Below are 22,963 nucleotides of genomic sequence, written 5' to 3'. Positions count from 1 at the left end.
CCTCGATGGCAATGCGTGTGACCTTTGGTACAGAGGAGAAAGCTAACGGGACCTAGTGAAAACAGCCGCTCCCTACTCGCTCCAGCCCCCCTCCCCCACCCAAACGTCCTGGCTCCACCTCTTCCAGGCACTGAGGTTCAAATGCTATTACTATTAGCCAGAATCTGACACATGAGAATGAGAGGAGACACTGCAGGGGGACCTGGGGTGGGGGGTGGAATTGGTAGCGCTGTCAGCCGGACTTTACACCTCTCCACTGTGGTCAGAAGGTGGCTCTGGGGGACCAAGCTGTGCCCGGTCCTCAATGGGCCCCTTCGCTGGGGTGCCAGTGCAGATTCTGCGCTGTAACCGTCCCCCTAGCCCAGGCCCAGCTTAGTTCAGGGCCCCCAACCCCACTCCCGCGCCCCAAGCTCAGGAGCCCCCACTCAGTGGCGCCACTGGGGACCGGGGAGCGCAGGGCGCGTCGGACAGGACTGGCCTAGAGGGCAGAGGCTTGCAGGTGGGAGGATGGCGGGCGGGAGCGTGGGAGGTGGAGGGAGACGCCAGGCAGGCTGCGGCCCCTCCCCGCTCCCTCTCTGCGCGCCGCCAGCTACAGTGCCCCCCTGGGCAGGGGGCGGAGAAGACGGCGACGGGAGGGGAGGAGCGGCGGCAGAGGCGGAGGAGGCAGCGGCGGCGGAGGCGGGATTTGGAGTTTCCCTCCGCAGCGGCGGCGGCGGCTGCCCCTCGGCTCCAGGCGAGGCCGCCACCCGGGGTTCCGGTGGCGTTAGGCGGCAGCAGTGGCGCTTCCCGCCGCCCGAGCTTCGGAAACTTCCCGGCCGCGACGCAGGGAACCGGCGCGGAGAACCGAGCAGACCGGAGGTGAGTGGAGCACGCGGCGCCCCGGGGACCCCCACCCCACCCCCACCCACCCCCCCCCCCCACCCACCCGGCCTGGCTGCCCCGCCCCGACGTGCGCTCCTCCATCCTGCAGCCCCAAAGTCCTGACAACGCACACCCCACGAAGCCGGCGCACGCGCCCCCACGAGACCCATTCGGTGCTGCCGCCGCACACCCCCGCACCCCGCCCGTGCACCTCCCGTGTCCCCTGTCACTTACACCGGCTGCACACTCGCGCGCATACAAACCTCGCACCACAGACCCGGGTTCCTGTAGTGCACACACTAGCAGCCCCTGCCCCACCACTCACCACTGTCCCCAACTCATGCCAACCCACCGAGACCCTGCCACGCCCCAGTACACACCCAGGCGCACACGCACGCTTCCAACACATCTCTGCGATACCTGCACTAACATAGCTCCCCCTACCATGCCCCCACCACCTCGAACTCCCCATCTGCCCATTACAGACACCCCACCCACGTTCCCAGCCCAGAGACACTGCAGTCCACCCACCCCGGAGCAAGGTCCCATCAGAAACCCACATCCCAGCGGCTGACACTCCCCACGTCCCAAGCACACACCTCCAGCATCTCCAACGCGCACTCTCATCCACCCCAGCAAGCGCGCACACCTGCTGGATTCACGCTCTCCAGCACCCTGCCCCCCCCCATCACAAATAGCCTTCGACACCCCCCAGCACATCTCTGAGTCCCTCCCTTCCTCCCCCCCAACACCTGGCACGCGGGCTCTAGAGGCTGCAGCATTTGGTGGCATCCCTGCCAGGCACCTCTGGCTCTCCTTCGGCAGCGGCTCAGCAGCCTTGGGCCCCCCAGGTGCCTCCCTAAACAGACCTTGAGACTCCCCAGGGACTGGTTTGGCCTCTTCCCTAAGAGATAAAGAAGGCACTTTGGGGTCCAAGGTAGGGTACTTAGATGTGGAAGCAAGGGGCCCCGGGGAGGGGCGGGGAGGAGGCGGAGAGAGCCCGGCGCTGAAATGGAGGCGGCCCAGGTGGGACCGAAAGGGCGCCAGCTGCCCGGCAAGCACGTAGTAGGTGGGTTCCATGGGGGCTGGCGTCCGCGCGCGCTGTCTGGGTGCCTGCCTGCGTGTGTGTTACGGGGAGGGCTGTGTGTGCACGTGTGCTTGTGCGTGTCGGGGTGGGGGAGGAGTGTGTGATCGGCAGAAGGAAAAGCAGGAGCAGCTCCCTCAGGCAACAATTGGTTTCATTCATTCATGCCTTCTTTGTTAACGAGCATTTCTTCCGCGAGCGCCGGGCGCGTGCCAGGCCCTGCACTGGGGGCTGGGGCCAGCTTGGGGCCGGGCACACACCCGTTCCTGCCTTGGAGGAACTCCCAGTCCCGCGAGGAGACCGACCAGGAAAAGCAGAAAGCCATCCCCAGCAGAAAGTGGATTTGATGGAAAAGACACTGGATTTGGTAGGCTCGCTGTCGCTGGGACTTGTGCTCTTGGCCATGTGACCCGGCCGCGACAGCCGAAATCCTGCCACTCGGCCCGGCGGGAACGATGCATTTCGTGGGGGAAGGCGGCGCGGCGCCGCTCTCGGGAGGCTCCCGGGACCAGAGGGCGCACGCGGCGCGCGCGAGGCCTGCAGGCGGCGGCGTCCCCTCGGCCTCCAGGGGGCGCTGCCCGGCCCGGCGGAGGCCCAGGGCGCCCGGCGGGGGCGGGGGCGGCAGGCGCAGCGCCCACCCTGCGGCGAGCAGCGAGCGCGCGGCCTGGCTCCGCCCGCCGGAGGGGCCAGGCGAGGCCCGGGCGCGCGGCGCGGCCTCCCCCAGCACAGCGCACCCGCGAGCGGCTGTGGGCGGGGCGGCGCCCAGAGCCGGCGCTGCAGGGGGCCTGAGTCGGGGCGGCCCGGCTAGGGTCGCCGGTGAGAGGGGTGTTAGGGGGTTGGCTGCGCTCAGCCCTGCAGTGCGGAGGTGGCAACAGGTTCCCATTTGTCCTGTTGCTGGCGCTGCGGGCTCTGTGGGCCCCAAGCACTGAGCTCTGACTTTGGAAATTGAGCCCCTCGTGGCCTCCTCCCAAATGCTTTCTCCCGGTGGGAGGGCTGGCCAGCAGGGCTCCGCAGTTGGGTGCAGGGGAGTCCCTCGCCAGCATCAGGAGACGTGGACCCTTGGATCCTAGGCTTCCCCTTCCTTCCCATTGCGGGGGTTGCCTCTCCTCGTCCTCATCCCAGCCCAATTCTCTCACCTCTAGGGATCCCTCTCCAGAGAGCGCGTCTGAGCACCTCAGGAGCTCCCTCTCCAGCCAAACTGAGCCCCCACAGCAGGGCGGGCGGGGGAAGTGGCTGTCCAGCTCCCTGCTGGTCACAGCCCTGTGCCACCCCCACTATCCACAACCAGACTGGCACATGGCAGAACCTCCGTGGTGCCTTCAACCCCTGCCCACTCTTAGCTCCCACCCACAGCTACAGTGGGCCTGGAGGCAGCCCCCAGGCTGGGTGCCGGTGTCCACCTCCACCACTGTGGAGCTAGGCTGTGAGACAGGAGAAGGTAGAAGACAGAAGACAAAGTCCCTGCCCCAGGAACACACTGAGAAAGGGGGAAAGTGACCACACTAGGGAGCACAGAGGAGGGAGACTTGTGGCTCCGAGTTGGGAAGGCTGCCTGGAGGAGAGGGCCTGAAGAATGAGCAGAATCTCAGAATCTGGGCAGGGGGCATAGGAGGGAGGCCTGGGCTGAGGCCCATGCCCACTGGGCAAGAGAAGGAAGGACACAGTCCAGTTGCCCAAGGCCCTTAGATGCAGGAATTAGGACTCATGTTAGAGGCAGGGACATGGGGGTGTGGCCAGACAGCAGCCCAGTGCCAGGGTCCTGGGAGTCCCCAGTTAGCAGCCCACTGCCCGAAAGGGAGGAAGAGGGGCAAACTGGAAGCCCCTTAGAGGTGACCCACCTAGCTTCCATCACCTGCCCTCTTACCTAACCATGACCTCAGACATTTTCTCCTCTAACTCCATGGCTCCTGAAAGGAGTCTTTGGACTCGTAGTTTGCTTTGGCATTTTCCACTCGTTAGAAAAATGTTTTGTGGTGCCCATCCTTGTGTGCATAACTTTGCTTTCTTTTACTTTAGTTCCTTAGATTCCCAAAAGTGGTCAAAGGGTTGGATATTTCCTAGCTCTTGATATTGCCAGATTAATTTCCAAAGGGCCGTACCAATATATAACCCTGCAACAGTTAAACAGCACGCTGATTTCACAGCAATCTTGCCAGCACTGCGTGTTCTCAAAAATGAGAACATTTCTAAGGCGGTAGGTGGGAGGTGTTACCTCCTTGGTCGTTGTTACTTGTTTATTGGAGTTGCTTTCCTTCTACGCCTGAAGTTGAACCTTCCCCCAAATATTTGTTAGGCCACCACATTCCCTCCTTCCTGCAGTATGCAGTGTTTTCAGGTTCTTTGCCCATTTATCTACAGGGGTCTTAACCTTTTGGTTGGGTATGAGCTTTATCTTATCTATTGTACATTTTCCTTCAACACTGTTATTTGCTTTTGTTGGGCTTTAAGCAGAGAAGGGACTTTTAGCCAGATCAGCATTATGGACACCTCCCCCTGACCCTGGTCTCCTGCCTCAGTGCTCACCACACCTGAGACCTTGTCCAGTGCGCTTGCTGCCTGTGGATCTGTCCCTCCTGTTGTGCCCATGGAGGAAAGGATGGAGGCTGCCAGCCTTGGTTGAGTGGATGGCATTCTGACATTGGGCAGGGCTGGGCAGGGCAGGGTGGAGGGCAGGTCGTTGCAGGCCCAGAGGCAGGGAGACTGTTGTGCAAGACATGACAGTGACCTGGCCTAAAGCTGATGAATTTGAGCCCTTGGCTAGGGCAGGGGACAGGGGAGAGAGGCGTGGGATGTGAGAGATATTTAGGTAGAAACTACTTCTCTCCACTTTGATCAGCCGAAGGGGGGTTAAGGGAAGAAGGCAGAGGGGGGAGACAGGGTGACTCTTAGGATCAGTAATGTGATAAGACCAGAATGCCCCAGTTTAGGGCTGGGAACTCAGGGCTCCTGGGTGCTTTTGGCCTGTCCTGTGTGAGTGAAGCAGGCTGGGGTTGGGAGGTATCCAGGAGCTGCCCCTGCCTGCCTTGCCCTGCAGCAGAGCTCTGGAACAAAGCTGCACTAAGTTTCTGGTCCTGCTTCCTTCTCCCCTCCGTGATTTCAGTGGCATCCCATGTTTGCCCAAGCTGGTAGCTATGAGCCCATTACAGAGATGCGGCCACTGAGATCCAGGCAGGGGAGAAGATGGTCCAGTATCACCTAGTGAGTTGGGTTGGAGGCAGCTTCCGCGGCAGAGGGGCTGGGCTCTGGTCCCCACCCCTCCCCCTGCCTCCCGAGGCCAGGCTGGCGCCGGCCAGGGGAGCTGCAGCTGGTCCCCTGCTGGGCCCCTGACCTGCCCTTGGCCTCTGCCCCGACCCCGTCCCGCCTCGGTGGAAGCCCCAGCTCAGCCGACTCGCAGGTCCCACCCGACTGCTTCGGCTAGCACCCGTTGGCTCACCGGCCCCCCGGGCCCGCCCCCGGAGCCCCGCCCCGGCCCGCCCCTCGGAGTTGTAACTCCACGTCCGAAGGCAGTTTCCAAGGTGGAAGCTGGGTCCGGCTGCCAGGAAGCGGCCAGTGCGCGGGCTGCGCGGGGCTCGGCTTCCACGTGCAAGCCTGTACCGCCGCCCCGCCTTCTCCTGGCGGCCAGGCCTGGGGACTCCCTGCCCCGGGACGGCGCCCCGCGTTCCGCCGTGGCAGTGACCGTGGCCAGAACGTCCACGCGCGGTCGTCCACCTCCGGATCTCTCTCCAGGTCTCTCTCCTTTTGTTCTCTCCTAGGGGTGGGGGAGATGGGGGACCGGGGGCCAGGTCACCTCTGAGAGGACTCGCTGAGGCCCAGCACCTCGGCGCCTCCTCTGTTCCCCTGGCCCACCTGGCCGTGGGGGAGATCTAGGCCTCGAACTGGCACCCCTCACACGCACACCCCCAACCAGAGTCGGAAGCTCGAACTTGGGGAGCGTTCGCGAGAAGGCCGAGAGAGGAACAGAAAGGCGGTATGGAGGGAGGCGGCTGCGGCCTCAGGGATGAGCCTCGAAGGGGCAGTTAGTCGCTCAGCCCTCTTCTCGAGGACCTTCCCGGGCCGAGCTGCTGCCTGGGGGTTTTCTTGGGGCGCCTTGTTGGGAGTCCTCACGGTGGGGGACCCTGGGCTCCCGCCTTCGGGACGCGGGGCGAGCTTCAAGTCTGAGCTCCCTCGGCCCTCCGGGAGCTCACACTGCGCCTTCTCTCTCTCCGCAGCGCCCGTGGCCCGGCGTGTAGGGAGCCGATCGCCCATGGAGGGTCTGGGCCGCTCGTGCCTGTGGCTGCGCCGGGAGCTGTCGCCCCCGCGGCCGCGGCTCCTGCTCCTGGACTGCCGCAGCCGCGAGCTGTACGAGTCGGCGCGCATCGGTGGGGCGCTGAGCGTGGCCCTGCCGGCGCTGCTGCTGCGCCGCCTGCGAAGGGGCAGCCTGTCGGTGCGGGCGCTCCTGCCCGGGCCGCCGCTGCAGCCGCCCCCGCCTGCCCCCGTGCTCCTGTACGACCAGGGTGGGGGCCGGCGCCGGCGCGGGGAGGCAGAGGCCGAGGCCGAGGAGTGGGAGGCCGAGTCGGTGCTGGGCACGCTGCTGCAGAAGCTGCGAGAGGAAGGCTACCTGGCCTACTACCTTCAGGGTAGGTGCCGCGGGGCCCTCCTTCCAGGGCGTTCGGGATTCATTTGACCTTAGGCCAGCCCCACTTCTTTTTTTCCAAAGCCAGTTGAGGCCCCCCACCCCTGATGACCTGCCAGGCTGCTTTGAGAGGAGGGAAGCCTGAGTGTGACCGTGGCAAGTTCCTCACCCTCGGCAGCCCAGTCTCTGAGCCTGGAAAATGGGGAGAATGGCCTGACCTGAGCTAGTTCTCAGGATGCTCAGAGCGAAGTAGAAAGGTGGGCTCCCCAGGGTCTCGGCAAGGGTATCCCCACCTCTCCCACCTGCTCAGCAAATGCAAGGGAGGCAGAGGTCACACAGCATTGGTGCAGTCACGGCTCACTGAAGCCTCCTGGGCTCAAGCGATCCTCCCACCTTAGCCTCCTGAACAGCATATAAAGTGTCAGGTTTCCAGCCCGGGGAAATAGTATCTGTAAATAGAGATGCTGGCTTCTGGAGACTTTAGAACCATTCTGGTGGAATGTCACATTCTCCCCCAAGTTCCCCACTTCTTGGGGTCCCACTTCATCCCTGAGGGTCAGGATATGCCCAGGCAGACAACTTCCTTTTCTTTAACTGATGGCCACAGTCCTCCCTAAGGCTGGCAGTATATCTCAGCTCTGTTGAGCCCTCACACCTGCCTCAGCTTGACCCTAGGGGTGCAAGATCCTCTCTGGTGGTTCAGCGTGAGCCCAGCTTCTTGCAGCCCCAGCAGCTGCAGTGGGCACTTGCTGTCCAGAGCAGTGGCTGAGAGTGCTGAGTGAGGGTGGCTAGGGCTCCACGTGGCACCAGGACACACCAAGCTGCTGGGTTTTGTGTTCCTTTTAGGAACATTTGCAAACCCTCCGAGTTGTCTAGGGTCAGCTCCCCAGCCCCAGACAGAGGTACTTGGCTGCCCAGGAGGCCAGGTCAGCAGGCCCCATGCCCTCTCCCCCACAGGTGGCTTCAGCAGATTTCAGGCCGAGTGCCCTCACCTGTGTGAGACCAGCCTTAGTGTCCGTGCCGGCTCCAGCATGGCCCCGGTGCCCAGTCCGGTGCCTGTGGTGGGGTTGGGCAGCCTGTGCCTGGGCTCCGACTGCTCTGATGCGGAATCCGAGCTGACCGCGACCCATGAGCTGTGGCCTGGATTCGGAGGGTGCCACACCCCCACCAGTGGGGCTGCGGGCATCCTTCCCTGTCCAGATCCTGCCCAACCTCTATCTGGGCAGTGCCCGGGATTCCGCCAACTTGGAGAGCCTGGCCAAACTGGGCATCCGCTACATCCTCAATGTCACCCCCAACCTCCCAAACTTCTTCGAGAAGAATGGCGACTTTCACTACAAGCAGATCCCCATCTCCGACCACTGGAGCCAGAACCTGTCGCAGTTCTTTCCGGAGGCTATTGAGTTCATCGGTGAGTCCACCCCACCCGCCCTCCCCTCCCTCCTCCCCAAGACCTGCTCTGGCCTCCCCCTTGTGAGCACTCCTCCCAAGCCCAGCTGCCATTCCCAGAGCCAAAAGCCAGGGTGGCACTTCTAGGGGACAGGCAGAGCTAGGGTGGCCCCCAGAGGCCACCAGCGAAAACTCCAGGCCGTGGCCATCTGGCTCAGGGGGCAGGGCGGGGTCTTCAAGGGCCCTTCGGAAGGCCTCGGCCTCACACACGCTTGCCCTCGGGGTCTCCCGGGCCCTGTCCTGCCCCATCTAGATGAGGCCTTGTCCCAGAACTGCGGGGTGCTCGTCCACTGCCTGGCGGGGGTCAGCCGTTCTGTCACCGTCACTGTGGCCTACCTCATGCAGAAGCTCCACCTCTCTCTCAACGATGCCTATGACCTGGTCAAGAGGAAGAAGTCTAACATCTCCCCCAACTTCAACTTCATGGGGCAGTTGCTGGACTTCGAGCGCAGCCTGCGGCTGGAGGAGCGCCGCTCACAGGAGCAGGGCGGTGGGGGGCAGGCATCCATGGCCTCTGACCCGCCCTCCTTCTTCACCACCCCCACCAGTGATGGCGCCTTCGAGCTGGCCCCCACCTAGGGCCCCGTGGCCGGCGGGCCGGCCCCTGCCCCACCCCCACCCACGGGTGACCCTGCCCACTCGTGCGGCAAGGGAGGGGAGGGCGGGAGGGCTCGGCCTGAGCAGGGTGCTGGGGGGGAGAGCGCAATACCTCACGCGGGCTGGCGTCCTAATCAACGTGCCTACGGCAGGGCTCCTCTGAGCCTGCCTTCTGCGACTGTTACTTTTTGCTTTGCGGGATGGGGGTGGGGTTCCCTCTCCGGTGGTTGTCCAAGCCCCGGCCCCGGCCCTGGGTGCTCGGCCAGCTCGGCTGGGCCCTGCACCTCCCTGCGCTTCCCCCTTCAGGAAGGGTGTGTGCCACCTTGTTGCCACAGGGACTGGCTCCCAGTCCCTCCCCTGTCCCCAAATGGTCGCTTGGGGGAGAGGAGTTTGCCATCACTGGTGTTGTCACCTCCCTGTTTCTCCACCAAGGGCTTGGGCCTCTCGGGTTGGGGCCTCCCAGGGAATGGGGACCCAGAGGTGCAGTGGCCGCCTACATCCATGGCCTAGGAGCGACTGGGCAGGTTCCCGGCCACACATCTGGTGGGCTTTTTTTTTTTCCCTCTTCCCCCAGATGTCTTGACGGGATCACTGGGGCTCTTTGTGAGTGAGGGTGGTCAAACTGCCGCCGGAGGAGATGGGGTCTCAGAGCGAGAGCTGGGGAGGGGGAGGGGAAGAAGAAGGCCTCACTTTTGCTGCTGCGGGGCCCACACAGCCGCTGCTACTTTGGGGGTGGGGAAGGGGCCAAGCCGCAGACACACACAGTCATTCATTTCTGTCCACACCCCTGTGGGTGGCGGGTGTGCGTGTGTGTGCGCGCGTGTCGGCACTCACACACACATGCTAGCCCATGGATTCACCCAGCCCAGGGCCACGGGGCCATCTCACCCTGGAGCCTGGAGAGGAGCTATGCTTATTTGTTTTTGTAATCCATATCACAGTTGCTTTCTTTAATTATTCCTTCTGAATAAACAGTTTATTTAAGATACTGAGTAGAGAGGCAAGCTACCTCCTGAGCACCTTGGAGGGTTTGAGGGAAGGTGGGGAAGGAGGCCCTCTTGGTCTCTCTGGACTGCCCATGGTGGAAAGGGGGGTGTGTCGGGCTGGCCAGGGACTCAAGCACCACCCCACTCCCCGCCCCATGTTATCATTTCCCATATTGTGCTTACACTGCCCGCTGGCCCAAGCTCTGAGTTGCACATTCATTCACCTCCATTTGAACCCCTTGTCTGTGCCACACGCTGTCGGGGGGACTGGGTTGCAGCAGTGAGCTCTGCCTGCTCAGAGCAGAGTTTCCAGTGGGGGAAGAAATGATAAATGCAACAGTCACAGCACTGCAGTTATGCCATAGATGTCCACTGCCATGGACAGAGCAGAAAAGCGAGGACCCAGCACTCACAACTGATCCCTGAGACACCGGCCAAGTCAGCCCAGAGCCCTGCCTGGAGCCTCCTGAGGGCTGCCGCGGCTGGGTGGCATCCTGAGAGTGACAGGGAGGGGTGTGGGCAGACTGGCACATGTGACTGTTGTGGTTCTCTGGCTGTGGAATTTGGGCTGCAAAGCCAGGCTAGGGACTAGAAGAACCCCATGGAGAACATGGAGACCAACAGGCCACCTAAAGGGACAGAGGTGAACTCCACCTCTCCTCATCTTGGGACACTGCCAATGCCTTCTCCCACCGTAGCTTCCGTGTCTATAAGGCTGTGACTCTCCACCATGGAGATGTAGCAGAGGGAAAGGGCAGCTGGAGGGTGGCGGGGAGCAAGCGCAGCCCGAGAAAGCTGCGGAGACTTTGGGAGCAATGTGGCCCAGAACCCACAAGATGTTGGGGGCAATCTAAAGGCATTTGTGTGAATGGCTGAGCTGGTAGGAAAGGAAGAGCAAGGCGATGAGGTGAGAAATGATGCGAATCCTCTGGGCCAGCGGAGTCAGCCACCCTGGAGCTAGCCCAGGAGCCAGGACGCAACCCCACCAGCACCTTGACTTCAGTCCACTGAAATCTATTTTGGATGGCTGATCTCCTGAAATGGAAGATATGAAATCTGTGTTACTGTAAGCTACCAACTCTGTGGTAATTTGTTACAGCAGCCACAGAAAACTACTAGAACAGTGACCTAGGAAGATACATCCCAAAGAAAGAAGAGGGTGTGTGCTGATCTTGACCTTGGATCTGGGGGGAAGTGGAATAAAAGGAAAATGTTCCCCCTCCCCTGAGAGCTTATAGCCACAAGCTGAACTGTTCTTTTAGAGTGGTCTCAGCATAGAGTAGTGGACACTCCAGAATCTCTCTCGGAGGGACTTAGAAACAGTGGTTCAGCCAGGCACCGTGGCTCACACCTGTAATCCCAGTACTTTGGGAGGCCAAAGCAGGAGGTCACCTGAGATCGGGCGTTCAATACCAGCCTGGCCAACATGGGAAACCCTGTCTCTACTGAAAATACAAAAAAAAAAAAAAAAAAAAAAAAAACTGAGCTGGGCATGGTGGCACGTGCCTGTAATCCAAGCTACTTGGGAAGTTGAGGCACAAGAATCACTTGAACCCGGGAGGCAGAGGTTGCAGTGAGCTGGGACTGTGCCACTGCACTCCAGCCGGGTGACAGAGTGAGAGAATGATGAGAGAGTGGAGTGAGGCCCTGTCTCAAAACAAAGAAACAAAACAAAACAAAAACAGTGATCTGGCTGCTGGAGAAGGCTCCTGGATTTGTCTCGAAGCTGTATTCGACTATCTTACATACAGGTTTTACTTAGATTGTGACAGCCCAATAAAAATAGCAGTTTAAAACATTAATAAAATATACTTTTAAAGTTTTTTATTTTAGAAACAAGGTCTCAATATAGAACTTAAATAGGCCAGGTGCAGTGCCTCGGCCTCCCAAAGTGCTGAGATTACAGGCATGAGCCACCGCACCTGGCCTATTTAAGTTTTAAATGAAATGGTTCAGAGGTCACATTGCTCCAGAGTGACCAGCAGAAGCAAGCACAAATCCTCTGTGGAGGGAGGGATGTCCTTTAAACACAGGCCTCAAAGCACTCCTATAGAAAATTCCAAAATACGTAATTTTTTTAAATCCTAAAATGTACAAGGAAACAAGCCACCATGAGTTATAGAAACATTTAACATGTGAATTCAAGTATCAGTCCTGCAAAGAGCAGCTTTTGAAATTTATGACAAAGGCTATAAGTATAATTAATATGCTTAAAGAAATAAAAGGAAGTATTGAACTGTAAAAAAAAAAAAAAAAGAGAATATAAAATGACTAGATACACTTGAAAGAAAACCAAAAAAGAGCTCCTAGAAATGAAAAATATGACAATCGAAATTGGACATTTAAGTTTAAACAGCATATTAAACATAGCTGAAGAAAGAAATAGTGAATTGGAAGATGGATTTAAGGAAATTACCCAGAATGCAGCACAGAGAGACAATAAGATAGACAGGTCACATGTATATTTAGTTGGATTTCTAGAAGACAAAAAGGAGAATAGGGAATATAAAATATTTTAATAAACAATGCCTGAGAATTTTCCAAAACTGATGAAAGACACTGTGGAAGAGACTACTAAGTGTCCCTCAGTATCCATTCTCTGCTTCTCCTTTTTAGAAGTAAAACGTCCAAAGGTTAATAGTGTATATGGCTTCACAGCTAGAAACTTTATTTCCCATCCTCCCTTGCGGCTAATTGTGGCCATGTTTTTGCATATTGTCTCCTATTTCCATTACAGCCCTTAGCATTTTAATCATAGTTATTTTAAACTTCTGGTCTGATCGTTCCAACACCCCTGTCATAGCTGAGCCTGCTTCTGGTACTGGCTCTATCTTTTTGAACTGTGTTTTTTGGCCTTTCCCTGCCTTGTTTTTTTTTTTTTTTTTTTTTTGGTCAAAAACCTGGACATGTACTGGGTAAAAGGACCTGCTACGAATAGGCGGCGTAGCAATATATCAGAATGTGGAGGGAGGAAAGCATTCAGTCCTGTGATTAGGTTTCTGTCTTTGGGCGTGCCTGTGCCTCTGGACTGTGAATTTCACCAGTGCTTCTCAGATTGTGCCCTGCTTAGATGGGCCAGAATGGCTACAAAAGACTGAGTTGGGTATTTCGCTTCCCTCAGTTCAGTTAGGCTCCAGCAAAACCCTAAGAGGTTGGGCCTGGTAAGGGTTACTCTTGAGGGCAGGCCTAGTTAAGAACAGAATGCCCTGGGCCTCTTTCAAAATGACCACTTTCCCCTCCCCTGCAGAAGCAGATGAGATTTTTCTCCTGAACCAGGAGGTCGAGGCTGCAGTGAGCCATGATTGTGCCACTGCACTCCAGCCTGGGTGACAAAATGAGACCCTGTCTGGAAGAGAAAGGCAGGACCTCCAGCTATGGCCAATGCAGATATCAGCAAATAACCTCCCCCAAAAAGTAACTTTATATAAAGCTGGACAAACTTGACAAAAACAAGCTTTTTGATCTGGAAGTAACGGACGATGTCTCACAATCTCAGCGCTGGATTTTGAATAAGAACATCAGGAGTCTGTGGCATTCTGGCCCAGGACTGCTCCCATCCCTCCTGGCTTGCTGGGCATGGAGGCTGTGCCAAGGCAGGGAAGGCCATGAAGCTTCTCCCCATAGGCTTGAAGGGCGCTCGCTCATTTGGATTGGTGGGCAACACCTGTGCCCAGCAGTATGCTCAGTGGAAATGACTTCTTGGAGGCAGGCTGGCAGGGAAGATTTTTTCCATTTAAAAATATATATTCTACTTAAAAATGTGAAGCCTGGTTTCCTAGGGGCTACCCTGTATCTGCCTAGCTTGGTGGTCAGCCAATGATTGGATAGAAGCTGTGCTCAAACATCTCAAGCCAGTAAGGCTTGTGCCCTCTGTAGATGGGTCTGGGTGTGGGTAGGGGAGCTTATTCAATGTTCAGGCTACTTTCAGGTCTTCTGGGCTTTCCTTTCCACCGGGCCCTCTCACATCTCTTATATACACGTGCATAGTCCCAGGGCAGTCCAGGAGAGCGTGAGTAGCGTGGGAACCCTCCAGTCTCTGGTCAGCTAGAAATATACTGCCACAAGCACATCCATAGCCTCAGTTGAGTAGAGCTGATCTGTTTGCCCTTCCTGGCCCGCCCACCTCCAAGAAGTCACTTCCACCGATGACACCACTGGGCACAGGTGTTGCCCACCAATCCAAATGAGCGAGCGCAACAGGAGGGATGGGAGCAGCCCTGGGCCAGAATGCCACAGACTCCCGCTGTTCTTATTCAAAATCCAGCCGCTTGGATTATGAGATATCTTCGTTGGCTTCCAGATCAAAAAGCTTGTTTTTGTCATTTGGTCCAGCTTTATGGTTACTATCTTGGGGAGGTTGTTTGCTGATATCCACATTTGGCCACAGCTGGAGGTCCCCGCTTTCTTTTCTTTCTCTCTATTTTTTTTTTTTTTTTTTTTCAGACAGGGTCTCACTCAGTCACCCAGGCTGGAGTACAGTGGCAAAATCACGCTCACAGCAGCCTCAACCTCCTGGTTCAAGTGATCCTCCTGCCTCAGTCTCCCAAGTAGTTGGGACCACAGGTTCGCACCACCATGCCCAACTAAATTTTTTATTTTTTTGTGGAGATGGGGATCTCAGTATGTTGCCTAAACTGGTCTCAAACTCCTGGGCTCAAGTGATCTTCCCGCCTTGGCCTCCCCAAGTGCTGGGATTTCAGGCATGAGCCAGCACTGTGCCCAGCCAGTCCTGCCCTTTCAGCCTTTTTCAGCCCTTTTCAGCCCTATTCTTTTATATGTATCTCTTACAAACAGCTTATAGCTGGATTTTTTTTAAATCCTAACTGGATAATTTAATCTATTTATTTTGCTTAATGCTTTTTGGATCTATTTTTAACATATTATGTTATACTTTCTACTTATTCCAATGTTTCCGTTTCTTTTTTTTTTTTTTTTTTTTTTTTTTTTTTGAGACAGAGTCTCGCTCTGTCGCCCAGGCTGGAGTAGAGTGGCATTATCTCAGCTCACTGCAAGCTCTGCCTCCCGGATTCATGCCATTCTCCTGCCTCAGCCTCCCGAGTAGCTGGGACTACAGGCGCCCGCCACCACGCCCGGCTAATTTTTTTGCATTTTTAGTAGAGACAGGGTTTCACCATATTAGTCAGGATAGTCTCGATCTCCTGACTTCATGATCTGCCCACCTCGGCCTCCCAAAATGCTGGGATTACAGGCACGAGCCACCAGGCCCAGCCTGTTTCCATTTCTTTATTTCCCTTACTTGACCTTTACTTGATTAACTGATATTTTCCTTCATTATCTGCTATTTTCTTCTACTAGTTTGGAAGTAGTACATCCTACTTATATTCTAGTTACTCTAAAAAATGTAACATGCATATTTGTCTTAACAAAACATAAAGCCACTCAGTATCAATACGGCCATGAGGAAATAAGAGGGTCCAGAATTACTGTCTCACCATAAACAGCTAGAAACTGGGCAAAATATATGAAAATCCATTGTTTTCAGATGGGGGACAGTAATCAGTGAAGGACTGTGGTCCCTGAGAGAAAGGAGACAGACTAGGAGAGCTCTACGTCCCGGCTTTCTGACTCAGGTAGAAGAGACATAAAAATGTGACCCATATGGATTGCTTTAGCCCAGGAGTTCAAGACCACTCTGGAAAGTATGGCAAAACCCCATGTCTACAAAAAAAGGATCTACAAAAAAAGGATCTCTACAAAAAACACAAAAAATTAGCCAAGTGTGGTGGTGCACACCTATAGTCCCAGCTACTCGGGAGGCTGCATCAGGAAGATTGCTTATTGCTTGAGCTCAGGAGGTGGAGGTTGTAGTGAGCCGTGATCACAATAGTGCACTCCAGCCTGGGTGACAGAGACTCAAATGATCTGCCTGCCTCAGCCTCCCAAAGTGCTGAGATTACAGGTGTGAACTACTGCACGTAGCCCCCAAACTTTATATCTAGCAAAACTATGCTTTAAAAATTGAAGGTTTAGGCCGGGCGCGGTGGCTCAAGCTGTAATCCCAGCCATTGGGAGGCCGAGACGGGCGGATCACGAGGTCAGGAGATCGAGACCATCCTGGAAACACGGTTGGAAACCCCATCTCTACTTAAAAAACAAAAAAAACTAGCCGGGCGATGAGGCGGGCGCCTGTAGTCCCAGCTACTCGGGAGGCTGAGGCAGGAGAATGGCGTAAACCCGGAGGTGGAGCTTGCAGTGAGCTGAGATCCGGCCACTGCACTCCAGCCTGGTGGCAGAGCGAGACTCCGTCTCAAAAAAAAAAAAAAAAAAAATGAAGGTTTAGCTGGGTGTGGTGGCTCACGCCTGTAATCTCAACACTTGGGAGGCCAAGGCAGCAGGCGGATCACCTTAGGTCAAGAGTTTGAGACCAACCTGACCAACATGGTGAAACCCCGTCTCTACTAAAAATACAGTAATTAGCCAGACGTGGTGGCATGCACCTGTAATCCCAGCTACTCGGGACACTGAGGCACAAGAATCACTTGAACCTGGGAGGCAGAGGTTGCAGTGAGCTGAGATCACGCCACTGCACTCCAGCTGGGGGCGACAGAGAGAGACTCCATCTCAAAAAAAAAAAAAAAAAATTGAAGGTTTCAAAAAGACATTCCCAGATAAACAAAGGCTGACGTAGTTCATTGCTAACATGCCTCCTTACAAGAATACTCAAGGAAGTCCTGCAGGCTGAAAGGAATGACACCAGTTAGTAACTGGAATTCCAAGTAAGAAATGGAAAGCAGCAAAAATGGTTAACAAGTGAGCTAATATAAAAGTCGCTCAACATATTTTTATTCATTTACTTTCTTTTAAAAACATAAGATTGCATTTAAAAAAGGTATTACACTGTATTTCAGGGTTTATAACCTATATAGATGTAATATACATGGCATTACTAGCTCAAAAGAAGTGGGAAAGAATGTAGCCATACTTTGGCAAAGTCTCCATATTCCACCAAAATTAAGTGAGTATTCACCTGAGGTGGATTGTGATTAGTTAAGACTCATAATGTGATCGCTAGAGAAAACCCTAAGAAAATAACTCAAACCTGGAGTGAATGAATGCCTATTTATGTCTAAATTTCTGCTTCAATGTAATTAAAAATCAACAGAGGAAAATTGGCCAGCGCAGTGGCTCACGTCTGTAATCCCAGCACTTTGTGAGGCCAAGGTGGGCAGATCACTTGAGGTCAGGAGTTGGAGACCAGCCTGGCCAACATGGGGAAATCCCGTCTCTACTAAAAATACAAAAGAAAATTCAAATATAACAGATGGACATTTCAATGCTCTATTTTCAATAGTTGATAGGACTAGAAAGAAAAAACGGAAAGGATATATAAAATCTGAACAATACTATCAACAAATTTGACCTAACTGATACCTATAGAACACACCATTCAACAATTGCCAAGTACACACTTTTTTCAAGTGCACATGAAACATTCTCCAGGATAGACCATAACCTAGGTCATAAAACAAGTCTCAATATGTTTAAAGGAACTTAAATAATATAAAATATGTTCTCTGACCGCGACAGAATTAAATTATAAATCCAAAAAGATAGAAACCTAGGCAGTCCAAAATACTTGGAAATTATGCAACACTCTTCTAAATAACTGGCAAGTCAAAGAAAAAAACAAAGGAAATTAGAAAAGCCTGAAGAGAATGAAATGAAAACACAACATAGCCAAATGCATGGATGCAGCTAAAGCAGTACTCAGAGGGAACTTACAGCTTTAAAGGCCTACACCAGCAAAAAAAGAAAGATCTCAAATTAATAACCTTGCATCTACTTGACAAACTAGAAAAAGAAGAGAGAGCATACTAAATCCAAAGCAAGCAGAAGGAAGGAAATAAAGATTAGCACAGAAACTAATGGAATTGAAAACAGGAAAACAATAGAGAAAAATCAATGAAAACAAAAGTCAGCTCTTGGAAAAATCAGCAAAATTGATCTTGGCTAGAGTGACCAAAAAGAAAAGAGAATCAAATTACCAAGATCAAGAAGAGAAAAGGGGGGCATTACTACTGACCTATAGAAATTTAAAGGATTATAAGAGAATGCTTTGATGACTTCATGCCAAAAAAATTGGACAACTCAGATGAAATGGAGAAATTCCTAGAAAGACACATGACCAAAACTGACTTTAAAATAAATTAAAAATCTGAATAGACTCATACCAAGCAAATAAATTGAATTAGTAATTGAAAATATTCCCACAAAGAAAATCCAAGCCCAGATGGCTTCACTGGTGAATTCTATCAAATAACTGAAGAATGATGAACGCCAATCCTTCACAGACTCTTTCAGAAAATAGAGGAGTAGGAACACTTCCTATCTCATTCTATCAGCCCAGTATTACCCTCATACCAAGGATATCACAAGGAAACAACTACATCTCAATATGCTTCATGAACTCCTGGATGCAAAAATCTTTAGCACAATATTTAAAAACTAAATCTAGCAGCATAAGGATTAGACACCATCATCAAGTGGGATTTATACCAAGAATACAAGCTTGATTTAACATCTGAAGCTCAGCGTAATACAACACACTAACAGAAAAAGGACAAAAACCACATGATCCTCTCAATAGGTGCATAAAAAGATTCGACAGAATCTAACATCCATTCATGACTTAAAACAGTCCTTTTGCGGGTGGCGGCGAACGCAGAGGACGCCATGAAGGTCCTAGCGCACTACTAGAGTACAAGGTGTGGGTCGCTGCCTGCCACCCAAATGCCACCACCGCTTCTCTACCGCATGCGAATCTTTGCGCCTAATCATGTCGTTGCCAAGTCCCCCTTCCGGCACTTCGTATCTCAGTTAAAGAAGTTGAAGAAGTCTTCAGGGGAGACTGTCTACTGTGGGCAGGTGGTTGAGAAGCGCCCCCTGCGGGTGTAGAACTTCGGCATCTCGCTGCGCTATGACTCCCGGAGCGGCACCCACAACATGTACCGGAAATACAGGGACCTGACCACTGCGGGGCTGTCACCCAGTGCTACTGAGACATGGGCGCCCGGCACGGCGCCCGGGTCCACTCCATCCAGATCATGAAGGTGAGGGAGATCGCAGCCAGCAAGTGCCGCTGGTCGGCCATTAAGCAGTTCCTCGACTCCAAGATCAAGTTCCCGCTGCCCCACCGGGTCCTGCGCCGTCAGCACAAATCAGGCTTCATCACCAAGAGGCTCAACACCTTCCCTTTCTACAAAGTAGGAACAGGAACAGATGGAAGTTACTCATGACAAAGGGCATCTATGAAAATCCACAGCTAACATGACACTTAATGATGAAAGACTAAATGTTTTCCCTCTAAGATTAGGAACAAGGAAAGGATTCTTTTACCACTTGTATTTAATGTAGTATTGGAGGTTCTTGGTAGTGCAATAAGCGGGAGAAACAAAAAGAAAAAAGAGAGAAAAGGAAGGGAACAAGGAAATAAGCATCCCAATTGGAAAGACTAAGTAAAATTCTCCTTACTTGCAGATGACACGTGCTGTGGTAGAAAATCACAAGAATCCACACAATAAAACCTATTAGAACTAATAAAAAGGACCAGGCATGGTGGCTTATGCCTATAATCCCAGTGCTTTGGGAGGCTGAGGCAGGAGGATTACTTGAGCCCAGGAGTTCAACACCAGCGTGTGCAGCATAGCGAGACTCCATCTCTAAAAATAAAATAAAATAAAGTAAATTAGAACCTAACATGGTGGCCTGCTCCTGTAGTCCCAGCTACTCTGGAGGCTGAGAAGGGAGGATTTGCTTGAGCCTAGGAGTTCAAGACTGCAGTGAGCTGTGATTGCACCACTGCACTCCGGCCTCTAGCCTGGGTGACAGAGCAAGACCCCGGTCCCCCGCCAAAAGAGAGAGACAGAGCAAGAATAAAAAGTTTAGGAAGCCACAGAATACAAGATCAATATATTTTTTAAAATCAATGGTTATTTCTATACACTTTTAATGAACAATTCAAAAATGAAATCATGAAAACAATTCTGTGTACAAGAGCATACAAAGAATAAAATTCACAAATAAATTTAACAACAAAAGAAGTGCGAAATGTGGCCGGGCGCAGTGGCTCAAGCTTGTAATCCCAGCACTTTGGGAGGCCGAGACGGGCGGATCACAAGGTCAGGAGATCAAGACCATCCTGGCTAACATGGTGAAACCCCGTCTCTACTAAAAAATACAAAAAACTAGCCAGGCGAGGTGGCGGGCGCCTGTAGTCCCAGCTACTCGGGAGGCTGAGGCAGGAGAATGGCGGGAACCCGGGAGGCGGAGCTTGCCGTGAGCTGAGATCGCGCCACAGCACTCCAGCCTGGGCGACAGAGCGAGACTGCGTCTCAAAAAAAAAAAAAAAAAAAGAAGTGCGAAATGTATACACTGAAAACTGTAAAACATCATTTAAAAATTAAAGAACAAAATAAGTGGAATGATATTCTGTGTTCATGGATTGGAAAACAATATTGTTTTAGCATAGCAACACTCTCTGGCTGGGCACCGTGGCTCACGCCTGTAACCCCAGCACTTTGGGAGGCTGAGACGGGCAAATCATCTGAGGTCAGAAGTTCGAGACCAGCCTGGCCAACATGGTGAAACCCCGTCTCTACTAAAAATACAAAAAAATTAGCCAGCCATGGTGGCAGGCACCTGCAATCCCAGCTACTTGGGAGACTGAGACAGGAGAATCACTTGAACCCAAGAGGCGAAGGTTGCAGTGAGCCAAGATCGTGCCATTGCACTCCAGCCTGGGTGACAACAATGAAACCCCGTCTCAAAAAAAAACAAAAAAAACAAAAAACAAACAAACAAAAAACCCCATGTGCATCAAAAGACACTATCAAAGAGTGAAAAGATAATCCACAGAATGGGAGAAAATATTTACAAATCGTATGTCTGATAAGGATCTAATATCCAGAATACATAAAGAACCCTTACAGCTCAACAATGAAAAGACGAATTATCCAATTAAAAAATGAACAGAAGTTTTGAATGAACATTTTTCCAAATAAGATATACAAATGACTAATAAGTACATGAAAAGAGGCTCAATATCATTGGTCATTAGAGCAATACAAATCAAAACCACAATGAGATACCATTTCACACACACTAGGATGGCTATTTAAAAATCACACACAATAGCAAGTGTTTGACAAGGATGGAGAGAAATTTGAACCTCGTGCATTGCTGGTGGAATGTAAAATGGTGCTGTTGCTTTGGAAAACGGCTTGGCATTTCCTTCAAAAGTTAAACATGGAGTTATCATATGGCCCAACAATTCTACTCCTAGGTATATGCTCAAGACAATTGAAAATACACATCCACACAAAAACTTGCACACAATTGTTCATAGCAGCATTATTCACAATAGCTAAAAGTGGAAACAACCCAAATGTCCATCAGTGATTAATAAAGTGTGGTCTATCCATACCGTAAAACATTCTTCAGCTGTAAAAAGGAATGAAGTACTGATCCATGCTACAATATGGATGAACCCTGAAAACATCATAGTAAGGGTAAGCCAGACACAAAAGTCCACGTATGATATGATTTCATTAATTTGAAATATTGAAATAAGCAAATCCACAGATAGAAAGTCAATTAGTGGTTGCCAAGCACTGGGTCGGGGGGGGGGTGTAAATGGGGAGCTACTGCAAATGCGTACAGAGTTTCCTTTCGGGGTGATGAAAATGTTCTGGAATTAGATAGTGGTGATGGCTGCAAAACACTGTAAATACACTAAAAACTGCTGAATTGTACATTTTACAGGGTGAATTTTATGGTACGTGAATTGTACCTCAATAAAAAACAAATTTTTAATTTGAACGGAAAAAGGATTAAAAAAATATACAAGTCAAATATTAACCAAAAAAAGTTATAGTTGCTATGTTAATATCAGACCAAGTAGACTAGAAGGGAAAATCATTGCTAGTATTAATGTATATCACTATATTTTGATCAAATATTCCACTTACCTAAAATATATACCAATTCTAAACTCATATATACTGAATAACATAACTTATAAATACATAAAGCAATAATTGAAAGAACTACAAGGAGAAACTGGCAAAAAGCAGTTGAGCCTCTACTCAGGGCATCATGTGAGGAAAGACTTGACTCCCTGGGGTGAGGGAAACTATGGAAATCTCCATGGGGTGTGAGGGAGGAGCTCTGGAGAGATGGGCATGAGCTTTTGGTTTTTCGAAGACCAGCGTGATAGTAAGCCTGGGCTTTTTCTATTTCTCAAAAGGGGGGCAGATAATAGGGTTGAAAAATACTGAAAAGGCCGGGCGCGGTGGCTCAAGCCTGTAATCCCAGCACTTGGGAGGCGAGAGGGGTGGATCACGAGGTCAGGAGATCGAGACCATCCTGGCTAACATGGTGAAACCCCGTCTCTACTAAAAAATACAAAAAACTAGCCGGGCGAGTGGTGCGGGGGGCGCCTGTAGTCCCAGCTACTCGGGAGGCTGAGGCAGGAGAATGGCGGGAACCGGGAGGCGGAGCTTGCAGTGAGCTGAGATCGGCCACTGCACTCCAGCCTGGGCAACAGAATGAGACTCTGTCTCAAAAAAAAGAAAAAAGAAAAGAAAAATACTGAAAAATTCTCTTAAAGCAAAAATCAGATCCTGTCACTTGTTCTGTTTAAAACGTCAGTGGCTCCCAGTGCCCTCTTGAGAAAGTTCACTTTCCAGGCTGATCTCTACCCACCTCCTCTCATAACCTCCCTCAACCAGACAGGATTCTTTGTTATTTCTGAAACATTCCGTACTTCTCATCTTGCCCACCTGGTGTTGGGCTGGTGATAGGGATCCCTGAATGAAGCTGGAGTGGGGTGGAGAACATGGTCACCACATGCCCAGACAGTGCCTGGCAGGAAGAAACATGTGGCTTGTAGTGCCAACTCGGCCACCGCCTGGCCAGGGGGCCTGACTTGGTCACTTCGTCTCTTCAACAGACCTACTGCTCTCCTGGGTTCCCTGGTAGCATCCTCAACTCCCTCACAACTCCCCCCTCCCACTCCCATTGACTCCATGACCAAGCTCCATCCTTCCAGTAGTCCCACGTCTCTTGCCTTGTCCTATACATGGTTCAGGCTTGTCTCCCAGCCACCAGCCCTGCCCTGCCCCACTTCCAGGCCATTGCTCACACCGAACTCCAAAGGGATCTTTGTAGGGCCCAGCTCCCATGCCCCATTTCCACCACTGTGAAAAGACCTCCCTGGTTCCCACTTAACAGGACATAAAATTGAGGCACAGAGGACCTTAAAGGCAACACAAGCCAGGTGGCATGGTGGCTCACACCTGTAGTCCTAGCTACTCGGGAGGTTGAGCATCACTTGAACCCAGGAGTTCTGGGCTG

General features: G+C 52.4%; 1 protein-coding gene and 1 pseudogene across 1 annotated transcript; both read left to right on the top strand.

Moving 5' to 3' along the window:
* Window positions 1–650: 650 nt before the first annotated feature.
* On the top strand, window positions 651–9,595 carry DUSP9 (dual specificity phosphatase 9). Its single transcript, XM_033201677.1, is given in 5 exon segments — window positions 651–858; window positions 6,154–6,561; window positions 7,515–7,680; window positions 7,682–7,968; window positions 8,260–9,595. Coding segments are annotated over 4 exon segments (1,152 nt in total). The 5' UTR covers window positions 651–858; window positions 6,154–6,188; the 3' UTR covers window positions 8,586–9,595.
* An 896-nt stretch (window positions 9,596–10,491) lies between these two features.
* LOC117078474 lies at window positions 10,492–22,631 on the top strand (annotated as a pseudogene).
* The last annotated feature ends 332 nt before the right edge of the window (window positions 22,632–22,963 follow it).

The sequence above is a fragment of the Trachypithecus francoisi genome, unplaced genomic scaffold (assembly GCF_009764315.1).
Source record: "Trachypithecus francoisi isolate TF-2019V2 unplaced genomic scaffold, Tfra_2.0 Lachesis_group6, whole genome shotgun sequence".
In the NCBI taxonomy this organism is placed as follows: domain Eukaryota; kingdom Metazoa; phylum Chordata; class Mammalia; order Primates; family Cercopithecidae; genus Trachypithecus; species Trachypithecus francoisi.
The sequence above is the reverse complement of the archived record's forward strand: the minus strand, read 5'-3'. Positions and strand labels throughout refer to the sequence as shown.